Below are 24,037 nucleotides of genomic sequence, written 5' to 3'. Positions count from 1 at the left end.
TGGTACTACTCTTGGACTTAGATATTAATTAAATGAGTTGTCAGTAACTCACTTAATTAGTGGACATTTGATATCTTAAACACAGGAGACTAACACACTCATAAGAAGAAGGAGCCCAAAATGTAATTTGGGATTGGTGCGGTAGTTCAATAATAGTTCTCTAGTGGAATGAATTATTATTGATAAAATTAAGTTGTGTGTTCGGGACGAACACGGGATGCTTAATTTTATCGGGAGACCAAAACCAATTCCTCCTCTCGGTCCCTATCGTAACCTCTTATTTATTGAGTACTATACCCACCTATAGCCACCTTCTATACCCACCAATAGCGGGCCGACCAAGCTAGCTTGGGAACCAAGCTAGGGCCGGCCTAGGTATAATATTCGGCCCTAGCTTGAACCCAAGCTAGTAGGGCCAAATTAAATTAAAAGGATTTTAATTTTAATTTTTATTATGTGGAAGAAATAATTTATTAAAGAGAATTAAAATTAAAATATCTCTCTTGTAAAAGATCTACAAAAGATTAAAGAAAGAGATTAGATCTCTTTCCTTATTTGTAGATTGGTGAGATATTTTATTTTCTCTTTAAAATTATTCACATGTTGATAAAATTAAAATTATAGAAATTTCCTTTTATCAACCATGAAGAGATTTTTAAAGAGAAATTTTATTTTTAAAATTTCCGGAAACAAATTAGGAAGTTTTAATTGTTGATTAAAACTTGTCTAATTTTTTCCTTCATTGATGTGGCCGGCCATTGGTTTTAATTTGGGAAATTTTATTTTATTTTTCTCAATTAAATCATGTTAAGGAAATTGAGGAAATTTTATTATAATTAAATTTCCTAATTTGCCTAGGCCAAGGAATATAAAAGAAGGGGTGAGGGTGCCTTCATGAGACACAACATCTATTATTTCTCTCCCTCTTTTGTTCCTTGGTGTGGCCGGCCATCCTCTCCCTCTCTTCCTCTTGTGGTGGCCGAACCCTTCTCTTCCATTGGAGCTCTTGTGGTGGCCGGATACTACTCGGAGAAGAAGAAGAAGAAGAAGAAGGAGAGAAAGCTAGCATCTCTTGGAGCTTGGTTAGTGTTTTGATTTTCTTCCTTGGTGAAGCTTCCTCTTTGTTGGCCGAACCTAACTAGGAGGAGAAGAAGGTGATTGGTGATTTCTCGTCTCGGAAGATCGTTGCCCACAACGTCCGAGGTTAGAAGAGGAATACGGTAGAAGATCAAGAGGTTTCTCTACAAGGTATAACTAGTAATTTTTCTTTCCGCATCATGCTAGTTATTTATGGAAATAATACCAAATACAAGAGGCTTACGTTCTAGAATTTTGAATATATTTTTCGATGTTGTGTTCTTTTGTTTTTTTTTTCCTTGTGATTTGATTGTTCTCTTTGGTTAACCTAAAGTTATTTTAGGAAATTAAATATTATCTTTCTATAAAAGGTTTTGTCTAGTCGGTGGTGGTTGCTCCCATATCTAAGAAGGTCATGTGCCTCGCCACGTCAGTACTGGGAACCAATTATGGAAATTAATATTTAATGAAATTAATAACTTAAGGAGACTTGGGTCGAACGTGTTAAGTTCCGCAGGAGATCCAAGTCAAAACCTAAAAGAACAAATAGATTAAGTTTTGGATCAAACGTGTTAAGTTCCGCAGGCAATCCAAAATTTAATTTAAAAGAACACATGGTAGCTAGGAAAAGGTTCAGACCTTTATACAAAATTTTTGTACAGTGGAACCTATAGGCTTTCCAAGTAGCAACCAACATAGGCAACTTAAATAAGTGGAAGCCCTTTTTTGCAATAAATTTTAATTTTTAAAATTTTTAATATAATAATTTTGAACTATGGCGAACCGTGAATCGGCAGTTCCGAATCGTGAACCGTAATTGTCTTGGGCAGTTAAGGTTAAGGGTCGACCTGCTTGGAACCATTGAACATGCGGTTCTGAACCGTCGGTTCCGAACCATGGTTAGGTCTAGCTCTACCCGACTCTTATCTTTACAATCACTCTGTCCGGTTGTCATCTAAACAATCGCTCTTCTTGTCTCTTATCTTTACAGTCACTCTGCCCGGCTTTCATCTAAACAACCGCTTTGCCCAACTCTTATCTCTACAACCGCTCTGCCTGACTCTCATCTCTTCAGTCGTTCTACCCCGCTTTTAGCTCTACAGCCATTCTGTCCTGCTCTTGTCTTTACAGCCGCTCTGCCTGACTCTCGTCTAAACAGCCGCTCTGCCCAACTCTCGTCTAAATAACCACTCTACCCGACACTCATCTCTTCAGCAGCTCTGCCCAACTTTTATCTTTATAATCGCTCTTCTCGGCTCTTATCTTTACAGTTGCTATGCCCGACTCTCATCTAAATAGCTACTCTGCCCGGCTTTTATCTTTCCAGCCGCTTTGCCTGACTCTCATCTAAACAACCACTCTGCCTAGCTCTTATCTTTACAACCACTCTGTTCGACTCTAGTCTAAATAGCCACTCTGCCCGACTCTCATCTCTTCAGTCGTTCTTCTCAAATTTTATCTCTATAACCGCTCTGTCTGACTCTTATCCCTACATCCGTTCTGCCTGGCTCTTATCCTTATAGTCATTCTGTCCAGTTCTTTACTCAATAGTTGCTCTGCCCTACACTTAGCATGATCATAGTGCTGCTCGGCAATACACGCATATTGTAAACCTTCAACTCCACAACCCCAACCTCACGATTTGATCAATGTTTGAACACGAGAGTTATAAGAGAAGAAAAGAGTAAACAGAACAATAGTTAAAGATAATAAAGTCAATACGGAGGTCAATATATCATCAACAAGCACACGACACAAAGGTAGTCCGATTAATCAAACCCCCCCCCCCCCCCAAAAAAGTAACTTTTGGTCTCTCTTCTACAATTCTTTCATTGCCCAAAAAATTCATCGGGCAGATCAGTCGTTAGGCGTCCTTCCTCGCAGGGGTGGCAGAGTACTCCTCTAACCCCAGATACGAACGAGTAGTTAAACTACAGCCTGAACAGAAATAGGCTGCTTGCCCCATCTTCAAACATTTGTTCGACTCACCCTTGTAGACCTGCAAGGAAGACACCAGCTCAGATTTAGTTCAGTCTAATTCGACTTGTAGGGAGCTCAACTCGATCGCTCGTATGTCCAAATCCTGCTGTTTCTATGGTATTGTTAGATCTTTAGCCTTTGCCTCTCTAGTCATGTGGAAGATCTCGGAAGTATGCATCATTTTCAGGTCATATAGTTATATAGTCTTTTGCGCTAAGTCCATAGAAATTTTTTTCTTCATTGCCAATTCAACTTGGACTTTAGACTTCAGCAAACAAACGCGCCTCAAGTTCCTTCTAGTTGGAGTGCTGGAGATTCAAGACTTGCAACGCCTCCACTAAAGATTCCTCAGTGAGTAGTTGAGTTTGGTGTTGCACCTCTAGCTGCAGTTGTTAGATCTCTTCAATTAGGGTCTCAGAATGAGATTCTGACTCCATTACTTTAAGGGATTCACTGAAAGACAAGGAAAAGCATAGCAAGGAGGAGAGGCAGGTGTTAGGAGCCCGGGGAGGGGGGCCTTTGCCTAACTTAAACCCGTTGCCTAAACACCAAAATACATGATCGCGTAGACCATTGAGATTACTCCAACAGAAGAGGCACGTCATCACAAGGTTCTTTTCTTGCTTTCAAGACCTCCGCAATCTATCCAGTTCGATCGATAACATATGAGCATCTCCCACCTGGCTAAATAGTAAGACAGTGAACATACTATGGTCTAGTCAGTAGGACATGTGCCTCCTTTGACTAAACTTGAAGGGAAAGCTTGTGATACGAGGAATCAAGGTTGACCCCATTGTTAGGACAGAGACGATGGTCAAGATGTGGCAGTCAAAAGTCAGGAGGAGGTGATGGTTATGGTTAAGACTACATGTTCATGCAGTCCACTCCTCTAATCCCGGTCAGCTTTACTCCGATTAGACCAAAAATACCAAAAATATTTCAAAATATAATATAGATTTAAATACCAAAAATATAATAAAGATTTAAATATAATTCAAATGTGACATAATTAAATTATTTTAGGAGAAAATAAATATTTTTAGTAGATAATTTATCAAGAAACATGTTTATATGAAATTTTAGAATTTTTTTTTTTTTTTTGAATTTTATAGGAATATTTTTATATTTTATAAGGATAAACGGGATCAAAAGAAAGCCTGTTTTTGAATATTCATTTAAATGAGGAGTTGATTAAATTAATTTTTCTAAGTTCCTTTCATTAAAGCCTAGGTCTTAATTTCCTTCCTTGCCCTATTGTCCGCGTCGCCTATCAAACCCATGTACGTGGCACTTCTGCCGCAAGAACGCCCGCGACGCCTTTCCACGCCTGGCTGCCGACGCCTATAGTCCATCCTCACAATAGCGTCATCTTTCCCTTCCCTCTATGTGCTCACCACCACCATCGTCCATGTCCTCGGTGCCTCACGGCCGCGATGCGACACCGTATGATGCCGCTGCTACCAACCGCCCTCGTTGCCGACGCCATCTTGTGTGCGAACGATGCCGCCCCAGTGAGAGGTCGACGCCTAGTCCCTTTCCCTCTCACCTAGCTTGGTCGGCTCCGACTTCATTTCCTAACAGCCGCGTGATGTGTCGTAGCACGATTCACTGTCGACTTCCGTGTTTATTGTTGCTAAGAGTCGCCGAGCGTCCGACGACTATGCCACAAGCAACGACCATCGCTGCCGCGATTGATGCTACTGTTATGCCCACCGTAGCAACTAATCATATGCCATAGATGACCGTCAAAAATGCCACCGAAGAGGAAGAGAGGATCGGGGAGATAACATCAATATTAATTAGGATTTGTTTTCTTATTGTTGATTGATTTGAGTTAAGGAAATTGATAGCAATTAATTAATTTCATGAGTATATATATGATAAATAGTTATGGAATGATTGGTAGAATATTCGGTTGAATTTATTAAACATTTAACTAATAATATTATGGGTTTATTGAGAGCATAAATTTGTTAATGGATTAATTAATTGGAGTTACTTTAGAGATTAATTGATTAATTAATTGCTTAATAAAACTTAATTTAGGGATGATTGGATCGTAATCAATGTAATAATTAATAAGATTAATTAACTTAGTAGTTAAGTGATCTACTAACTAAATTGATCATGATTTAATTAGAAGAATTATTCTAGTACTTAGATTGACTTCATTCTTATACTTGTATGATTCGAGTTCGAATCAGACCTTTGACTTGAAGATAGTTTGGACACTCTATGTTAGAGGTGGGTAGATCCTACTTATCTTCTTGATAGTTTTGATTATAGTGTATGATTATTTACTGCCATGTTTGATGAGGTTATAGTTACTCGCCTACTTTAAATCTATCTTATATCACTCTTGAATTTGATACATTATTGTTTGTCCTTATATATTTCGATCTATGGTTGATAGCTATGCAGTTATATTTGATATTCATAATGATGTTTATAGATATGCATGAGATTACCTTACCATAGTATAGGACGTATATTCTACTAGACCCTTTGGTAGATTATTTGAGTTGCATTTATGGTTAGGATGATCATATCGTAGTGTAGGATATATTGTATCCTATTAGACCCTTGCTGTTAGTTGGACCTATAACTTATGTTCGTGAATTTATATTATAGTATAGTTATATACTTAGGCTCGTGCTTATATGTCACTAATATTATATGTAGTATATTTGTATACTGGTGTGAGGACATGTATGTTAGTGAGATTATACTGACCCATACTTGATGAAAATCACTTCCTAGCAGACGGGTAACGTATTTCACTAGGCTTTTTCATTTGGATCAACCCCTAGGATTACTTAATCTTGACCCCGATGTTTAATATATGTGTGGTGATACTATGGAATTAGTTGTGATATTAATACTAGATGACTAGTATTTTGAGGACTTGATTGTCCATTTATACTTACATATTAGTAGGATATACCGTAGTATAAGATACCGAGTATCCTAGTAAAAACTTACTTATTATATAGGCTCATGTCTATACATTAGTAAGATAATACCACATTGTAATATTTTGAGTATCCTACTAGACCCTTGGTTAGTATATCTTGTCGACCATTATCTCTCATTCGTGATTGAGAGAGTTGTCAGCAACCGTTGATATATCCTGGTGACCATTGTCTCTCATTCATGATTAAGAAAGTCGTCAGTGATCGTTAGTATATTCTGTCAACTATTGTCTCTCATTCATGGTTGAGAGAGTCGTCAGCGATCAGGATATATATGACTGCCCACGAGACCATTCGTGGTAGCGAGTTCCCGTGCAGTCTGTAGGTAGATAGTTACATATATACTTTATCTGCCTACGAGACCATTCGTGGTAGCAAATTTGCCCGCAGATACTTACTGTTTACTTTTCTTGTCTGCCCACGAAACCATTCGTGGTAGCGATTTACCTACAGACAGTGACTATTTATTTACCCCCACTACCCATAGGACCATCCGTGGTAGAACATTCTCCTGCAGTCAGTACTTGTTATATACTTGCTATATGCCAATCATATATTTGTGCATGCAAGTTTGGATGTACTGTATGTACTCCTAAATTGTTGGTTATACTTGGTTGAGCAAGTTAGTGAAGTGTTATGTTATTGAGTATACTTTTGGTTACCTGGTGATTATGTTGGGACACTTACGTTGATTAGTAAGTATTTTACTTGAGACTGCATCCTTTGATCTCCTGTCAGTATATTATCATGCGTTATTTTCTTCTACCCACTGAGTTGCTGTACTCACTACCCTCTTGTTTTACCTCTGACTTTTAGGTTACAGATAGAGGAGGTGTGGTGTCGCTCAGAGGTCATGACTGCCAGTCCCACTCGAGTTCAGATTTTTGTTCGAGTTATTTGGGTTATTTTATGTTGTTTGTATTTACAATTTTCTTTCTATATTAAATGCTTGAGTGTTGTTCTAAGCTTGTTAGTTAGTATGATCACTTGTTCACGCATACATACACGCATTATCATTTGTGACATGATGTTATCATTATATAGCATTGGTATTTGTGTTGGCTTGAATTAATTCGATATCGTATTTCCTAGATTGTCACTAGAGGATACCGTCCGATTTGGCGAACAAGTATATCCTCAGGGTGTGACACTAGGGCTTAGTCCCCTCACTTCTCATGGGCAGGGCTCCAAATCTAATCCCGACCGGCTTTACTCCGATCAGACCTTAGGGTTCAGTCCCTTCACTTTTCCTGGGCATCATTCCAGCCTTATTCCCGGTCGGCCTAGTAGCCAGTCGAACCCCTAGGGGGACAATGTTGTCAGGCAATCACAACAACTTGTCAGAAAATAACAAATATTCGTCAAAAAATATCCTAATACTCTACCACATACAAACTACAAAACCTTCCTCTACCCAATGGAAATCCGTCATACATCTTCTTTCACCCGATATCCTCTCTGACATGCGTCATTCTCTGATGCCTTATGATTACGAATGTTACAAAAGGTATTATAAGAAGGAAGGTCCTCTTCGTTGGCCAAATATATGCTAAACAACAATCTTACTTACACTCCACATATTTACTGTTCTTTATCTTTTTCCGCTCAACGTCTCTTCCGACTTCAGCATTGGAGGACTTGTGCCAAAGACCTTTCCCCTAGTTCTTGCTCTAATGCTTCCGATTGCTTTGTCTATGGTATTTGTAAGGTAGTGAGTACCATCGGAGCTCACAGATATAGAATGTCTATTATATGCAAGGATCTTCAAGCTCATATATATTTACAGAATCTTAAATGTCACATCTGCATATCGATGGCAAACTACAGCAATGTGATGTTTCCGGGCTAAACAATTTACGCACTGACAATCTAATCAGCAATCATCGAGACTAATCACAAGCACTAGCACAAGCACAAAAGGGTTGAAGCAATCATGCTGCAAATTGTGAATGCACGTCGAGTGTTTACAACAGTTGTCTAGAACCAGTACATTCACATCTCAGTGTGTAGGCATGCTCAAAGTGTATTTCATCATCAGGTGCAAACTTGACGACTAACATTAGCATCGAGGTCTTATCAAGAGAATAGTTGGAGATGTCTTAACAAAGCAAAACATGATATGTAGATTAATTACCAAAAAGGCTTGTACAAGTGTTGTTGTTCTCACACACACAATCTAGGCACATGATTTTGCCAATTATGAATTGAGAGAAATTAAGCTATAATGAGCAAAGCAAACTATTAAGAATACCATGATATTATATGCAACAAAATGAAATTGAATATAAAGCAGCTGCTTTATTTTAATGTTTTTTAAAAAGGACAATATATTTTGGATTGGAAATACTAGGATAACAAAGACATTTGCTTTGGTGCAGTTTCTAAATGAAAGCTCCAGAGTATATCATGATAAAAGCATCCCAAAGAGTATTTAAATACTAAGAAATTGAATCTCTTTCCAAACTACCTGATCCAGAAAAATAAGGATCATTAGTCAGCTATGACTAAGAATCATCATGGTAATTTCCAGCACAGACAACGACAGTGGTGAGTCATTTGTACTTCAAATACTTAAGGATCCACTAAAACATTTGTGCATGATTGTATGTCTTTCCAAAATTAGAGAGTTCATTCTCGATTCCATTACAGGTTTGACCATCTTGATGACTGTAACCTGTTTTTTCACTAATCGAGCAACAAAATAAAGATAGATCCTCAACTTTACAATATAGTAGGTGAAACAAAACCTACAATTTTAGGCAGTTTGATGTAGAGAGTTCTCCAAGCACAAAAAAGAGAAATACCCACGATGAAACAATCGGCAGGAATTTATACTTTAAGAAACAGATTCCAGGCAAAATAAATAAATAAATAAATAAATAAAAAAGTAATGCCAATGCAAATTACAGGATAGGGTTAGAACTTAGAACTCAGAAGCACAACAAGGATAGCTACAGTCCGAGCACTAGCTTGCTTCAAAACAGATTGATTTACAATGCCACAACCAAGGTGTTTATTCATAGAGGAAATACACATTCCAGTAGGATAAGTATCCGTAGATATCCAAAAAAACACAAAGCTTGAGAGCAAGAACGTTTCTATAACAACAGCTATACCAGGCAAAATGACATACGAGGAAAGGAATCAAAACAATAAATGTAAGTCACAGACAACAGAAACACATTGTGCCGGTCCAATGAGTCACCAACAACTACTCAACGACTACGAGCAGTTCAAGAGGAAAGACGGAGAAAATTCAGAAACTTCATAGCATCTTGTAGCTCACCTTTTCTGTTTTTTTTTTTTTTCGTAAAAAAATTTCAGCATCTAAAAACACAATTTTACAGGATAATTTTCATGGTATCATGGTAAAGCTAAGGTAAAGTATTTACCTGTTCCACCAAAGCATCTTCCTTCTCAAAAATATGAAATCTCCATCTTTTTGAGACCGAAATGCAAACTCTCGGTTCAATCCATGTACTGGAACTCATCCTCCTTGAGATGAGAGATGAACTTGACTGGGCGGGTTTGCCCTTCGAACTCGATTTGGAATTCAACCTTGAATGGGAGATTGGCGGAGATCCTTTTCCCTTTCCAAATCCCAACGTACTGCTTGATCACCCCTTCCAGGCCGTCGAGATCCAGATCGGGCGCCTTCTGCACGTGGCAAACCTTCAGTGGCACGGTGACCCGAACTCTTTTCCCGATCTTAGCCGCCGCCCGCTCCTCCTCCTCCTCCTCCTCTATCTCGGAAGAGGAGGAGACATCGGCGGAGAGGACGGCCTGGCACGTGACACGGTATCTAACCCTAAAAGGAAGGAGGACGGATGCGGCAGGGCGGCGGGGGGACAAAGAGGGTAAAGAGAGAGGGGCGACGGAGGGAAGGGAGCGGAGGAAGAGGGAAGGGGAGAGGGGAGCAGCGGCAGCGATCCCCGGCGTCTGCATTATTGGCAATTCGATCTCGGATAGGTTGAGCTAGGCGAACAAGCGCAAGCGGAGAAGGTTTTGGCCGAAGAAATTATGTGACCAACTTTAATTCGTGCCCACTAAACTTGCTCATGAATTCACCAAACTTTTTTCATTACCAAATTTACCAACTAAACTATAAATTATTGATAAAGGAAAAGTCAAAATTAGGACGAGCAAAATATTGATTAAATTGAAATAATCAACTAAGTAATCAATGATTTAAAAAAAATTCTCTAAATGGCTAACAAACTCAACTGTTAAAAAAATTTATTAATTAGATATTAACCGATTAAATCAATTTTATATCAATTTGATTTACTATATCTTAATGATATAATTCAATTTTAAACTGATCAAAATATTTGATTAATTCAATTTTAAACTGATTACTCAACCGTCCAAAAATGACTAAGAGAGTACTAAGAAAATTAGAAGAAAATAGAAGAGAAAGGTACATGTTTTTGTGTCTCTTCTCTTAAGAGTAACTCACGGCATGACAAGGTGAGATCAGGAAACAATATATATCACATTCTTATCTATATAAGCTTTACATAAATTATCGAATCAAACTTTAGTGCATGTTTCATAATCAAACTCTGAAATAAGGGCGCACGAGATCGTACCTCATTTCATAATGTACAAGCAGCCTAAAAACAAAACAAGAAACACGGGACTCAAGATGACATGCTTAGGAAATGCATCGAGCCAATGTTCGAGTAGAGGCACTACTTGTGTTGATGAGCCTATGACTCGTGCTCAAGTATTCGGGTCACGATACCAACCGCAATTGTAGTTCCTGATGACCTTAGGAATGCCCTACCAAGGGCTTTAGACTTAGAGAACTCCTCCACACATACAGCTCCGTCCAGTTGCACCTGGTAAAACAACCAAATCGAGCAGCCAGCTCAGAACATCAACTAGCCAAAAGGTGAAAAACAGTTTCTGAAACCTGCAACCATCTTGGAACCTCGGGTTGGCAGAAACACCACACGGTCTTACCTCTATGATGGCACTTTGTTTTCCCTTGAGGATGCGCGGTGCTTTGGAGACTTTGCCAGTCTTCTGGTCCAGCAACGCTACCATCTTTGCCACCCTTCCAGCCTCTTTTGCATGATGGATGTGGAATTCAACCTATGCGTACATAATTTCATTAATTTCTCAAAGCATGTGATGGAAATCTGTCGACAGAGCTCGAGCAAAGGTGTTAGGTTTCTTAGCCAGACCTGCGATCCAACCAGAATTGGTGTGGAGATGTCCAAGACGAGTATCTTTAGCTCCAAATGTTTAGCTACTTGCATCGGATAATCAGGATGGCAGATCACCCCACCAGCTAGAACATGACCAGAATTGATACCTTGTAAGGTGACAGCTACATTGTCACCAGCTCTTGCTGAATTATAGCTAATTGAGTCTCGCTCGATAGACCGTATAGTTGCTAGCTCTCCTAGAGGCATAACCAGAACCTGCATAAGATAAGATTACCCCATACTGATTGTCAACCACATAAATCATTGTATAATTAATTAACACCACTACTAGATGCAATGAAAAAAAAAGGCTTAGTTAAGATAGAGATGTGTGATATGGATTTTGTGAGTGAACTTGCTTCCATGAATGACAACGCAAGTTTTTGTTCAAGAAATTGTCTCGCCGATTCTTTGCTTGGGTAAACAAAAGAGAAATGGAACATGTGCAAGTAGAAAAGAAAGTATGCATCCAAATAACAGTGTACAGCATCGGATAAACAAATTAGTCCATGCGAGACAACTAATGCTTAAACTTAGGAGAATTTTGGTAGATAAGGAATCAGTACGTACACCATTCTACGAATTTTTTATGTTTCAATCTGGGACTCGATGGCTAGTTAATAGCTAACTATTTGCGATTTAAAACTCATATATAAGAGGAACTATAAGTTATAACCAAAGGCTAATATCTCAGGCATAGAGGATCATGAGGAAATCTCAATCGGTAATATAACTCGACATTTATTTTCAATCAGTTTTTCCTTGGAAATTCTTGTTTTCTTTTTCTTTTTTGACTTTTTACTAGTAGCTAGTTGTTTATGCCATTATGTGATAATACCAGTGATGTGAAGAGATAATGAACTGGATATTCAGGTTTATAGTTGGCCATCCCTTTTTTTTTTCCAAAAATACATTGATTTAAGTAGTAGATCAATACTATGGGATGTTTCCTAGTTAGTAGGATAGCAGCAAACTAGATGAGCTTGCCATGTAAAGGATTGAGTCAACAATGAAGCCATTAGTTATGATAAGAATTAAATCTAATATAATTGAAGTCAGAAATGGTTACTTTATGGTAGGAATGAACAAGACTTCAACCAATGTGCTATATAAAAAGGGCCAATGTACCTAGCCTTGAACCTTGAATAGCAACAAAGATGTTTCAGCAGCTAGAAACTTTTGCCCAATTTGCAAATGGAGCAACCATATCATTTTCTAAGCTAATCCCTACTTAAAATGAGTTGGAACCTATTTTCAAAGTGTTTAGTACCAAATAGGTAAGTCACTGAGTCAATGTCAAATGCAGCAACCAAACTCCTGATACCAATAGACATGGCAACATCAGTTAGGCATTGTAAAAATAAAACTAAATGGCCCAAACGGATTTGTTAATTGCCCTGAATAATATCAAAATAGTATAGTACCTTGGAACCATTACAGATAGCTCCAGTCTCTAACTTTCCACAAGCTGCAAAATTCCCCATTGATGTCTTGATGGCATCACATATAGGAAGAATAAGCGGCTTTGAAACATCCCTCAGAGGTGTCTGCAATGAATCTATTGCATCCAACAGACAAAACCCTCTATACCTGCATCAATTTTTCTAATTAATAGAAATGTAACAAAGGTTTTTCCATATGCATGTATCAGAAGGCACAAATTATTGATGTCTTGATTGAGGATTTTCTATTCAATGCCAATAATCACAATTCTTAAGAGGAAAGGCCTGATATGATAATGAATGGTATTGCAAATTTACATGGAAAGACCTACCAAGAATAATGGGACTGTGAATCACATGGCTATCTTAAGCCTTAATCTTTAATACATAACCAGCCACCAAACACAGCTGCGATAACTATTAGTGAAATTAAGAAAACATAATTTCTATCCCGCGAACTACAAGCTGAGTAGATATTTGATGTTTCGAAACTAGAACATTTGGTTTTATAGTAATCAGCATGTTCAAGGAACAAACTCGAGTCCAAAAGATAAGGGATCCTTTTGAGCATACAGGCATCATTATCTCCTTGCTTATGCACAAGGGTATCATTCAAGTGTGCTTCGTGGATACTTGTAAATGGTCCTAGTCTTTGTTTTGGCAAACTGCTGTAGCACAAAAAAAAATGCCACTTCCTTATTGGAAATGAATCATACATCTCCCAACTATATAATTTTTATTTACTTTTAAGGTGAAAAGATCAAAGTAACTGCATTCTCTTCCCCTATTTTTATTTATTAATTACCAACAGTAAAACTTCATGTGACAACGATGGAAAAAATATTCATGGTTTCTATTCCACAAATACAGAGAGGCCAAGAGTACTTTGCTAACATTTTCCAACACATATGAGGATATTCAAGGAACATAAATTCAAAGATTGCATTTTTAATCACAACGTGCAACCAAATAAATGATACTACTCTTACCAGGAAGATAACCTAACATCAGTGGTGGTTGTAACCAGATTCTGGTTTTCTACCACACTAAGAGGAACCCAAATGATTGAGGAATCTTTGAATCCACAGGAACGAAGAAATGCACCAAGTTGTGATTTTATAAAATTAAATCTTTCCTTTGAATACCCCACAACATCCATCTTATTAACAGCAACAATGATTTGCTCAACACCAAAACTTCTAACTAGTTGAGCATGCTCCCTTGTTTGTCCAATACCATAACCATCCATACCTGCCTCAAAGGAACCAGTTGATGCATCCACAACGAGAACTGCTGCATCTGCTTGTGTAGCACCTGAAATCATATTTGGTACCAAATCTTTGTGCCCAGGAGAGTCAAGTAAAACAACATGATACTTCTTGGAGTCAAAGTATGCAACAGCAACTGTCATGGTCACACCCCTTTCCCTCTCTGCAGAGCTCTCATCCATTGCCCATGCATAAGCAAATGAACCTTTTCCCTGAAGTAGAAACATATTAATGGCCTGATTATCTACTGGATTAATAGGAAAAAAAAGAAGGAAGAGATATTTGAATTATGGGGCACACATCAGTGTTAGCATCTAGTGTATATATATATCCATCATAAGCATACCTTTTCTTTAGCCTCTTTTTCATATTTATGCATTTCTTTCTTGGAAACTTTTCCCAAAAGATGTAGCAATCTTCCAGACAAGGTAGATTTCCCCGAGTCCACATGACCGACCTTGTAAATTTATTAATTAATTTCATAACATTAAGATAAACAATAGATAGAAAAGACAAAGCTCAGGCTTAAGGAATAGGTTTCTCACAATTGCAAGATTCAATTGCTGCAGAGTCCCTGGTCCTTTATCTATTAACATCCATTCTTCCGGTTGGTACTGAGTTTCTGTATTTGTTTTTCTGTTATAAATGGGATGTTTATCCAACTTTAACTGGTTTAGGTTACTGCTCAATGGTGCTATGGTATCCTTATTTTCCCTGGAATAACTGCTCTCACTTTCACTGGCATTATCCGGTGAAGATAATATTAGAGCCTCTTTCCCTTTACCGTTCGATTCTGCACTTCTATAATCTGGTTGTACTATTCCAAGCAGAAAGAGTGTCAAGCAAATACATAAAATCAAGATGTTAACTTTGTAAAATTGATGCAAACTGTGGAAGAAGAATAAAAAATTCAATTACCCAAAAAAATATTAGAAAAAATTAAAAATTTCCAGGTTGCTATGGTAAATCCCAAAAGATCAAATTTGAAAAGATAATCAAGATATTACAGGATAATGAAGCTTTAAGATGATGAAGTGCACGAGCAATATTGAAGAGTGAAAGTACTTTTAGTGCATAGTATTGATGTATGGTAAAATGTAGCCAAAGTATTAAACTCCGTGAGATCAAGCTTTGTAGGACAAGTAGAGAGAAGAGAAAGTAATAAAGGAGAGACAAGAAAAGGGAGATGCATGATCACAAGACAGAGGTAAAGAGAGGAGGGAGAGGCAACACATAGATGAAGAAGAGAAGAGGTTGCAAAAGGGGTGGAGTGTACAGAATATACACAGAGAGATATAAAGAGAGATGAGAGAGAGCAGAAAGAGAGATGGACAGTGGAGCAAAAGGAAGAACGCATTCAAAGGAGTTGACAACTTTCATTCCTGAAACATTGCATGTCAAATTACGCTATAGACCATTATTTATAGACTGAAGCCAAGATATCACGAGATTCGAAACAATATACATTAACTATCTAAGTTACTTTCAAAGTGGTGAAGCAGATTCCAAAGAGAGATGCAAGGATATGATTGAGGCAAAATTCTAGCAAAAGAACTCTTTGATGTCTTTGCTGCCAGGACAATGGCTCACTGTTTCTCAACTTCTGAATACACCTCATCTATTGCAAGACAAAAATGTGAAAAGACCACACACAAGACAAGAACATGAAAAGAATGACGTCATTAACTCATCGATGATTAAAAAAGAAGCAATTGCTTGTTGCAAACAGATCAAATTCCAACAACATTTATATTAGTTTTGCGAAGCAGTCACATGTGATATAAAGCTCTGAGCAACCTACACAGGTGAACTTGTAATGTCAAACATCATTGGCAACACTAAAATATATGATATGATACCTTTCTCATACAAATTAGGCCTTTTGCTCTGAAAGACATCAACAAGATTGTTTGTTTTGGGTGTTGCTATTGAAATTTGTGCATGAGACTTGGACATAGCAGATGCTCTTGTATCTTTGCTTGCAGGATTTACTGTACAAAGTATATACTGTGTGAACAAAATAATAATATCTTTGACAAGTCTCTATAATTGCCTTATATCAAAACACATAAAAATACACAAGCTCATGCATGTATGCGCAAGCACATGATACAAGGTTATTTAATTGGAAGCACATACAATTCTATTTATTGGAAACGTTGATGCACCTTTTTGTTTGCCATAATTGGGAGCATAAACTTGAATAGCTCCACAAATGTCGCAACAAAATGAAGTTTCATCATTGTCATATGAGCAAATTGGACAAAGCCAGATTCCTTGCTTCTTGGCATCCTTACCAAGCTGAGATGCCACATCTGTTCCAAGTAGTAATATATAAACCAAACAAGAAATATTTGGAGAATGAAGTTAACATAAGGAAGGTAGTTGGAAGCAAAATGCAACATTGTGGTTAAATAACTAAAAAAGATGCTTGATTGAACTGCTTGAAAAAGTCACCCAAAATATTGGAATAAATGACACTTACTATCTTCGTCGTAGCCATCATCTTTTACTTCATGATCGTAATCATAATCATAATCATAATCATCATAATTGTCATATCCATCATCATAGTCAAGCCCAGAATTGACTTTTCGAGGCATTTCCCTGAAAGACAAATTGAGAATCTACTCATAAGCTTTACTAATGATAAATCTCCTAGAGAAAGGATGAAAAGGAAGTGCTTCAGGATTCACTCTGAACAGCATATGAGTGGTAAAAGATACAGTAGGCTTTTGTTTAAGTAGAAAGTGTGGTTTGATTCATCCTTAACTCTACCAACAGTGGGAAAGCACATAACTAGTTAAAGGTATCTTAAGATGCTTCCATTGTAGACAAGTTTATAAAAAGAAAAGTAAAATTAAAAAGTTAAGGCTAAGAACATGAAGGCAGATGATATAAGGAGCATGAAAAAAACTTGACCAACAATGACTAGAATTACGAAAAACAAACATCATCATTTGGATAGCAATAGAGGTATTTGTCCAGTCTTTACCTTTGTTAGGAAAGGGGACTGGAGAAAGTAGGACAACTCACACTTCGTACAAGATAATTCTTCAGCTAAAAAGGATACCGTGCATAACAATCCCAATTTCAGTGAAAGTAGTTAGGAACAATAAATTCATCAAGGAAAGTATCATATAAGATAATTGACTCTTCCAATAAAAGAGAATTTCAAAATCAGGAAGTAAACCATGTGTTTCTGAATAATGAAAATGAAACCCGAATCTTTCACAAAGCATGATAAAAATAAAATTACATACTGGTTCAACAACATGAAACATGGACAAAACAGATTAATGGAGCTTTTTAAGGCACATGACCTTCAAATATCAACTCTTGACTATAGACAACTGATTCTCCAAACAGCATCTTTTTCAACATAGCTTTTGTCATTTCGGTGTGAGGAGTTTACTGAATGATCTTTTATTTGTACATCCATCAAAACTTAGTACCCAAAGCCAATGAGAATGTCCAAACATGTTATCTGAAATTTGCTAACTTAATATCTATACAACTAAAAGGCTAACCTAGGTCAACACCCAAAACGCACTGGCAAGTGCAAATAGATTTGTGCAAATATAACATAACCAACTACCATTTATAACAGATTATGTGTGTGTGTTTGCATGTGTGTGTGTGGCTAAAACAGGAAGAGGAAAAGGATTTAACCAATGCCACCTCACAAACACAAACAAGCAATGATGCTATGGAACAATGAGGCAAAAGCCTGCTCGATCAGGCGCAATCATAAACCAGCTATGACAATGAGAAACAGAAAAATATGTCAAAGGCAAAGGCCATGTCAGACGGAGAAGCAGCTATAACGGGAGGATGACAGGCAACTGAAGCAAAGGTGGGGAAAGAAATATTGAAGGGAAGAATTGCTGCAGCTCTATTATGGTTGTGCAGTTGTGCTTTAAGTATCGAGTTATTCAGTAGCATTTAAGAGGCTGGCCTATGAAAGGGTACTTACTCAATTTAACACCAACTTTTGATATTTCAATAGATTCAACAATAACTTTTACTTTTAACAAATCCATGCATGTTTTCTGAATTTTGTAACAAATTTTTAAACATTTTTATTTAACATATAACGTTACACTTTTTTAATAAATCGCGTAAACTCAGAGCAATTAGGTGTAGCTTCAATAGATGGTAAAATGAGAGAAAATAAGCACGTTCAAAGACACAGAGTAAATTAGTTAGAAGAGTTGCATACATTAGAGTTAATGTGTGAAGGATAAGGAAGGCTAAAGAAAAAAATCACTCAATGTGATAAAAGATAAGTAATTTGAATATTTACTAATGAATCAATTTTACATAAATGTCAATGGGGAGATAAAATTCATGTAGTTCATCCCAAATATTTTGGATAATCATACCTAGATGATGATGATGTAGTATGTCATATCATTCAATAATTTCAAACATCACTATCTTCCACTTGCAACAGATTGAAGAATAATTATATCATTGCCCACATTGGAAACTGACAGAAGTCTTGTGTTTCTAAGATCGATTTTTTTTTTAAAAAAAAAAGTTTTTTTTTACAACAAGTGAAGGAATCCAGAAAGATCGTCACAATCTCGCCAAAACGGAAGCATAATTGAGTTGGAGAAAAATAAAGGGAAAGAGTATGAGAGAAATCTTACCAGGAATAATCGTCAGAACCGGTGCCACTTCAAGAATGCATACAACGTCGGTGAAAACGAAAAATGGGACAGGAACCCGCTCAATCGGGCGCGATAATAAGGCAACTGATCTTCGAGAACGTGAAACACACAAAAAAAAAAATAATAATAAACAGAAGCGGGGGCAGAGGCCGTAGCTGGAGGAGGAGGAGCTATATCACAGGACGACGTCGACGGACGCAGGCGAAGGTGGGGAAGGAGAGAAAGGGAAGCACCGCCGTACCCCTTCTCCGACCACTGTTTAAGATTCGTATTTGAAGGCATCTAATTGCCGGGCCCAGTTTTTTTAAGTGGGCTATAAAAGGATGCAACATACTCATGGGCCAAACATAACCAAATGGCATATGGCGCTGGAGTCAGGTTAATAGGCCAGCCCAACTCATATGAAGAGAAAAATGAATATATATATATATATATATATATATATATATATATATCCGAGTAATGATACGCAGAGGGAAAAAAAATTTTAAAGAAAAGTTCAGGGATAGATACATAAATTAATGACCCATCATTTTTACTATTGTGGGCCCTATTACTTTATGTGACTATCCCTGAGATTTTTTCCTCTGTATATCATTTTTCATATATATATATAGAGAGATGATATCTTGCACACTTTTATCTTGTACACTTCTGGACAATCCCCACAAGTTGGGGTGCCTAAAAGCACTCTCGAGCACCTGGACCTATGAGGGACACCTAGTAGTGTACAGGGTAAGGGTGTGCAGGCTAACATTTTCATATATATGATACCTTGCACACTCTTAGGCGATCCTCATAGGTCTGGGAGCTCGGATGTCCCGTCCGAGGGCCTCGATTTACTTTTCAAGGTTCGGGTGCTCAAACCTGTGAGGGTAGCCTAGGAATGTGCAATGTAAAGGTGTGTAAGGTAACTTTTCTTTATATATATGTCGTACACCCTGTGCCCACCTAGTGTGATTGATTTTTTTAAAATTTTTTGCCTATTTTTTTTTTAAACTCATAATTATCCTAATTAGATTTTGTCTTTAGAATTTAGAGGTTGGCTTATAGTACTAAGTACAAAAAAAAAAATTAGGTGGGCATAGGTTGTGTAGCGTAAGGTGGGTAAACATATCTCATATACAATCTCGTATGTGTGTGTGATATATATATATATATATATATATATATATATATATATATATATATATATATATATATATATATATATATATATATATATCACACACACACATTACTGCATAATCCGTGAGCATGACTCTGAAGGCATATTGGTCGGTGAGGCACCCTCGCTCATGGCCCACTTGTATATATATATATTTCGTGCTATGATGCTCGACCTCCTGTGCATGACTCCATGCGCAACACATTTGGGTGGCCTGCACACTCATCGGCCATGAGGATTAGACATCATATAATTTTCCTATATATTTTTTTATTTATTTTTTAGTTGGCACTAGATATTCAGTTCTTCGAACTGAATAATCCTTGGGATGACTAGTCTGATCCCATAAAAATTATCCACCTGTCATTAGAATAAATCGAAAGGTGCTCATGGTAGTCTATCTACACAACTCGCTTTCTCAGGTACCCATTGTTGGTTGCTACTCGAAATATCATATCGGTTCCCCTATACAAAAATTTTGTACAAGTCCTGAACCAATGCTAACAACCTATTGTGTTCTTTAGAAATTGAATTCGGAATCGCAAACAGTAACATTATTGATTCCAAATTTAACTTATCTATTCTTAGAGGTTTAGACTTGGATCGCAAACGATCCTTAACATTATTAATCCAAGTTCACCCATCTTACAAAGTTGATTAAATATTTATTTCTAAAATTAGCTTCTAGGTTAAACATGGCGAGGCACTAGGCCTTCTTGGTTATGGGATCATCCACCACTTCCTTGACAAAGCCTTTTAAAGAAATTCAATATTCAATCTCCTTATAGTAACCATAGGTTTAACCAATAAGAACAATCGAATCACAAGATCGAAAAAGAAAAGAAACACAAAGTCGAAACATAAATTTGAAACCTAGAATCGTTAGCCTCTTGTGTTTGGTATTTCAAGATCAAAAACAAAGAACATGAACTAACTAACATGATACGGAAACAATTAGTTAGTTATACCTTTCTTTGTAGCTAATGACCTCTTGATCTTCTATTGTATTCCTCTCATTCTCTTGGACGTCGTGTGGACGATGATCTTCCAAGATGAAATCTACCCAAGCCTCCTTCTTTCTCCCAAGTTTCGGCCACACCAAGGGATGCAAAATAGAAAACCTTCCTCTCTTTTCCTTCTTCTCCAAGTATGTTGTCGGCCCCTTGAGTCTCTTCCAAGCTTAGATTCGGCCACCAAGCAAGATAAGAGGAGGAAGAGCTAAAATATGGCAGGCCCTAGGAGAATAAGCAAAGGAAAATCTAGAGAGGGATGCCCGGCCACAAGGATTAAAAGAGGAGGAATAGAAGAGGTTGTGTCACCCATGAAGGCACCCTCTCCCCCTCTTTTATAATCCTTGGTTAATCCAAAAAAGGAAAGTTTTATAATAAAAATAAAACTTCCTTTTATTTCTCAATTATGGATAAAAAGGAAAAATTAATACTCCTTTTAGACCATGACATGGCCGACCCTCTATCATGCACAAACAAGGAAAAAGATTTCAATTAAAAATTAAAATCTTCTCTTTTAAAATCTCTTTTATGGAAAGCTATAAAAGATATGTTTTATAAATTAAAATGTCTCTCTTTTAAATCCTTTTATAGATGTCTATAAAAGAAAAGATTTTAATAAATAAAATTTCTCTTTTAAATCATGGTTTCAAAAAGGAAAGTTTTATCCAAAAATTAAAATATTTCTTTCACAATATAGATAACTACAAATAAGGAAAGATTTCAAATCTTTCTTTTAATCTTTTGTAGAAAATCTATATAAGAAAAGATTTTAAATTTTAAAATTCTCTTTTAAAACTATGTGGAAGTTAAAAAGGAAAGTTTTCACAAATTGAAAACTCCTTTTATTTCCTTTTGTAACCGTTAAAAAAGGAAAGTTTTATAATTTAAAATCTCTCTTTTAAATCCTTTTATAAAAGGAAAGATTTTTAAAAATAAAACTTCCTTTCATACCTTTGTGTGGGCGGCCCCATCTTGGACACCAAGATGTGCTTGGGCCGGCCCTAACTTGGACTCCAAGGAACTCATGTGGCCGGCCACATCTTGGACACCAAGATAGGCTAGGCCGACCCCTTTACTTGGGTAAGAAGCTGGGCTTAGGTGGATACAAGGCTTTATATAAGATGCTATAATAGGGACCGAGAAAAGGAATTGGTTTTGGTCTCCCGATGAGCTTGAGCTTCCCGTGTTCGCCCTGAACATCCAACTTAAGTTCATCAATAATAACTCATACCACTAAAGAGTTATTATTGAACTACCGCATAAATCTTAAATTACATTTTTGGGTTCTTTTTTATCATGAATGTGTTAGTCTCCCTGTGTTTAAGATATAGAATGTCCACTAATTAAATGAGTTACTGACAACTCACTTAATTAATATCTATCTCCAAGAGTAGTACCACTCAACCTTATTGTCATGTCAAACTAAATCCACCTACAGGGTTTACATGACAATCCTTATGAGCTCCTCTTGGGGACATCATCAACCTAGATTCCTAGGACACAGTTTCCTTCTATAATCAACAACACACACTATAAATAATATCATTTCCCAACTTATCGGGTCTTTTGATTTATCGAGCTAAATCTCACCCTTTGATAAGTCAAAGAAAAAAATACTAGATATATGCGCTTGTTATTATATCAGGATTAAGAGCACACACTTCCATAATAACAAAGGTCTTGTTCTTTTATTCAGTCAGTATAAAAAGAACTTACCTTAAATGGACCAGCTCAATACACTCTGAGTATACTAGTGTAATTTTATAGTCAAGATAAACTAATATCAAATTACACTACGACTATTCCAATGGGTTGTTCCTATCCATCTTAGTCGTGAGCAACTGTTTATAATTTATAAAGAACTGTTAATATGATCTTCTATGTGTGACATCACACACCATGTTATCTACAATATAAATTAATTGAACAACTACACTTAGCTTATAAATGTAGATATTTGACCAATATGATTCTTATTTCTAATTAAATGTTTATACAAAAAGCTAGGCTTTTAGTATACATTCCAACACCCATTGGAGGAAAAATCCTCTATAATTCTCTAAGATTCCAAAGATCCACACTTGGAGCAATATATATCAAGAGTTTTTAGCCTGCACATCCTTACACCGCACACTCCTGTGCGACCCTCATAGGTCCGGGCATCCCGATTCTCAAAAGTGTATATATATATATATATATATATATATATATATATATATATATATATATACGAGTATGTCATTTTGGATTTTACCTTTAGGGTTTAAAGATTGAGTTATAATATTAAGTAAAAAAAAATAAAATGAAAAAAAAAATTTGAGGTGCTCACGGGGTGTGTGACACACTTTCAAACACTCTGAGTTCAATCATTCGCCCACATAGTCGTCTTGGGACACTTCGGAGCTAGAGAGGGGCGGGGTGAATAACTCGTCTAGTTCACTTAGTAGATGTTGTTATAGTGGATAAACTTGAAGCAAAGATCCATAATGCTAACACAAGGATTTACTTGGTATCCACCTTAAGAAGAGGTGACTAATCCAAGGATCCACACTCAAGCACACTCTCCACTAAGTACACACTCCTTCTCATAAATACTCTGGAGGTGGAGAAGCCTCGTACAAACTCTCAGTATAACAAGAAGAAAGGAGAAGCAAATACAAATGAAATCTTACAAAATTTATAATAATGATACTCTAGCTTACTCTTTTATTGTTTGGAAATGCCTCTTGATACTTGAAAATATAGCAGCACTTTGCTCTAAGAGCCTTCAAGAATCGTCGACAGTGAGGTTGAGAGAAATCGGGAGAGTTGCGATGAACAGTGCATGCCAAACCCTTTTATCGGGCTCATAATGGCTAGTTTTCAAGTGTGATCGATTACCCTAATCGATTACGCATGCCTAATTGACTAGCATGATCGATTAGACATGCTTCTATTTACCTGAGAACGGCTCGTAAGTGATTAAGCTCACATGCTTAATCGCTTACTGCAGCTTCTATTTCAAACAGAACACTTCTTGAGCGATTGCCCTAATCGCTTAAGATGTGCCTAATCGATTAGCTTGATCAATTAGGTACCTCTTTGTGTACTCACAAAAATGCACTTAAATGATTACTCTAATCGCTTAAGATATGGTAATCAATTAGCCTAATCGATTATCAAACCCTAACTTTCAAAACAAAGTCTATGATTCTCTTACCCAACATTCGGTCAACCGTAACCTATTGG

General features: G+C 36.9%; 2 protein-coding genes across 4 annotated transcripts; both read right to left on the bottom strand.

Annotated features, from left to right (window-relative positions):
- Positions 1-8,945: 8,945 nt before the first annotated feature.
- LOC121992741 (ferredoxin-thioredoxin reductase, variable chain-like) lies at positions 8,946-10,077 on the bottom strand. Its single transcript, XM_042547294.1, has 2 exons — positions 9,422-10,077; positions 8,946-9,320 (listed from the first exon to the last, which is right to left on the bottom strand). Exon 1 carries the CDS (start codon positions 9,972-9,974, stop codon positions 9,498-9,500), a length of 477 nt encoding a protein of 158 aa, XP_042403228.1. The 5' UTR covers positions 9,975-10,077; the 3' UTR covers positions 8,946-9,320; positions 9,422-9,497.
- A 428-nt stretch (positions 10,078-10,505) lies between these two features.
- Positions 10,506-18,877, bottom strand: LOC121992740 (HBS1-like protein). Of its 3 annotated transcripts, XM_042547292.1 has the most exons (12): positions 18,611-18,877; positions 16,951-17,015; positions 16,441-16,562; positions 16,124-16,270; positions 15,815-15,946; positions 14,501-14,772; positions 14,302-14,412; positions 13,677-14,167; positions 12,670-12,835; positions 11,222-11,461; positions 10,998-11,129; positions 10,506-10,873 (listed from the first exon to the last, which is right to left on the bottom strand). In XM_042547292.1, the coding sequence occupies exons 3-12, from the start codon at positions 16,556-16,558 to the stop codon at positions 10,742-10,744; spliced, it is 1,941 nt and encodes a 646-aa protein (XP_042403226.1). In that variant the 5' UTR covers positions 16,559-16,562; positions 16,951-17,015; positions 18,611-18,877; the 3' UTR covers positions 10,506-10,741. The 3 variants fall into 3 exon arrangements, with proteins under 3 accessions (XP_042403226.1, XP_042403225.1, XP_042403227.1); XM_042547291.1 differs by lacking the exon at positions 16,951-17,015; XM_042547293.1 differs by lacking the exon at positions 16,951-17,015 and having other exon boundaries at positions 14,501-14,763.
- Between the last annotated feature and the right edge of the window lie 5,160 nt (positions 18,878-24,037).

The sequence above is a fragment of the Zingiber officinale genome, chromosome 6B, assembly GCF_018446385.1.
Source record: "Zingiber officinale cultivar Zhangliang chromosome 6B, Zo_v1.1, whole genome shotgun sequence".
NCBI lineage: Eukaryota > Viridiplantae > Streptophyta > Magnoliopsida > Zingiberales > Zingiberaceae > Zingiber > Zingiber officinale.
This window is presented reverse-complemented; position numbering and strand designations above follow the sequence as displayed.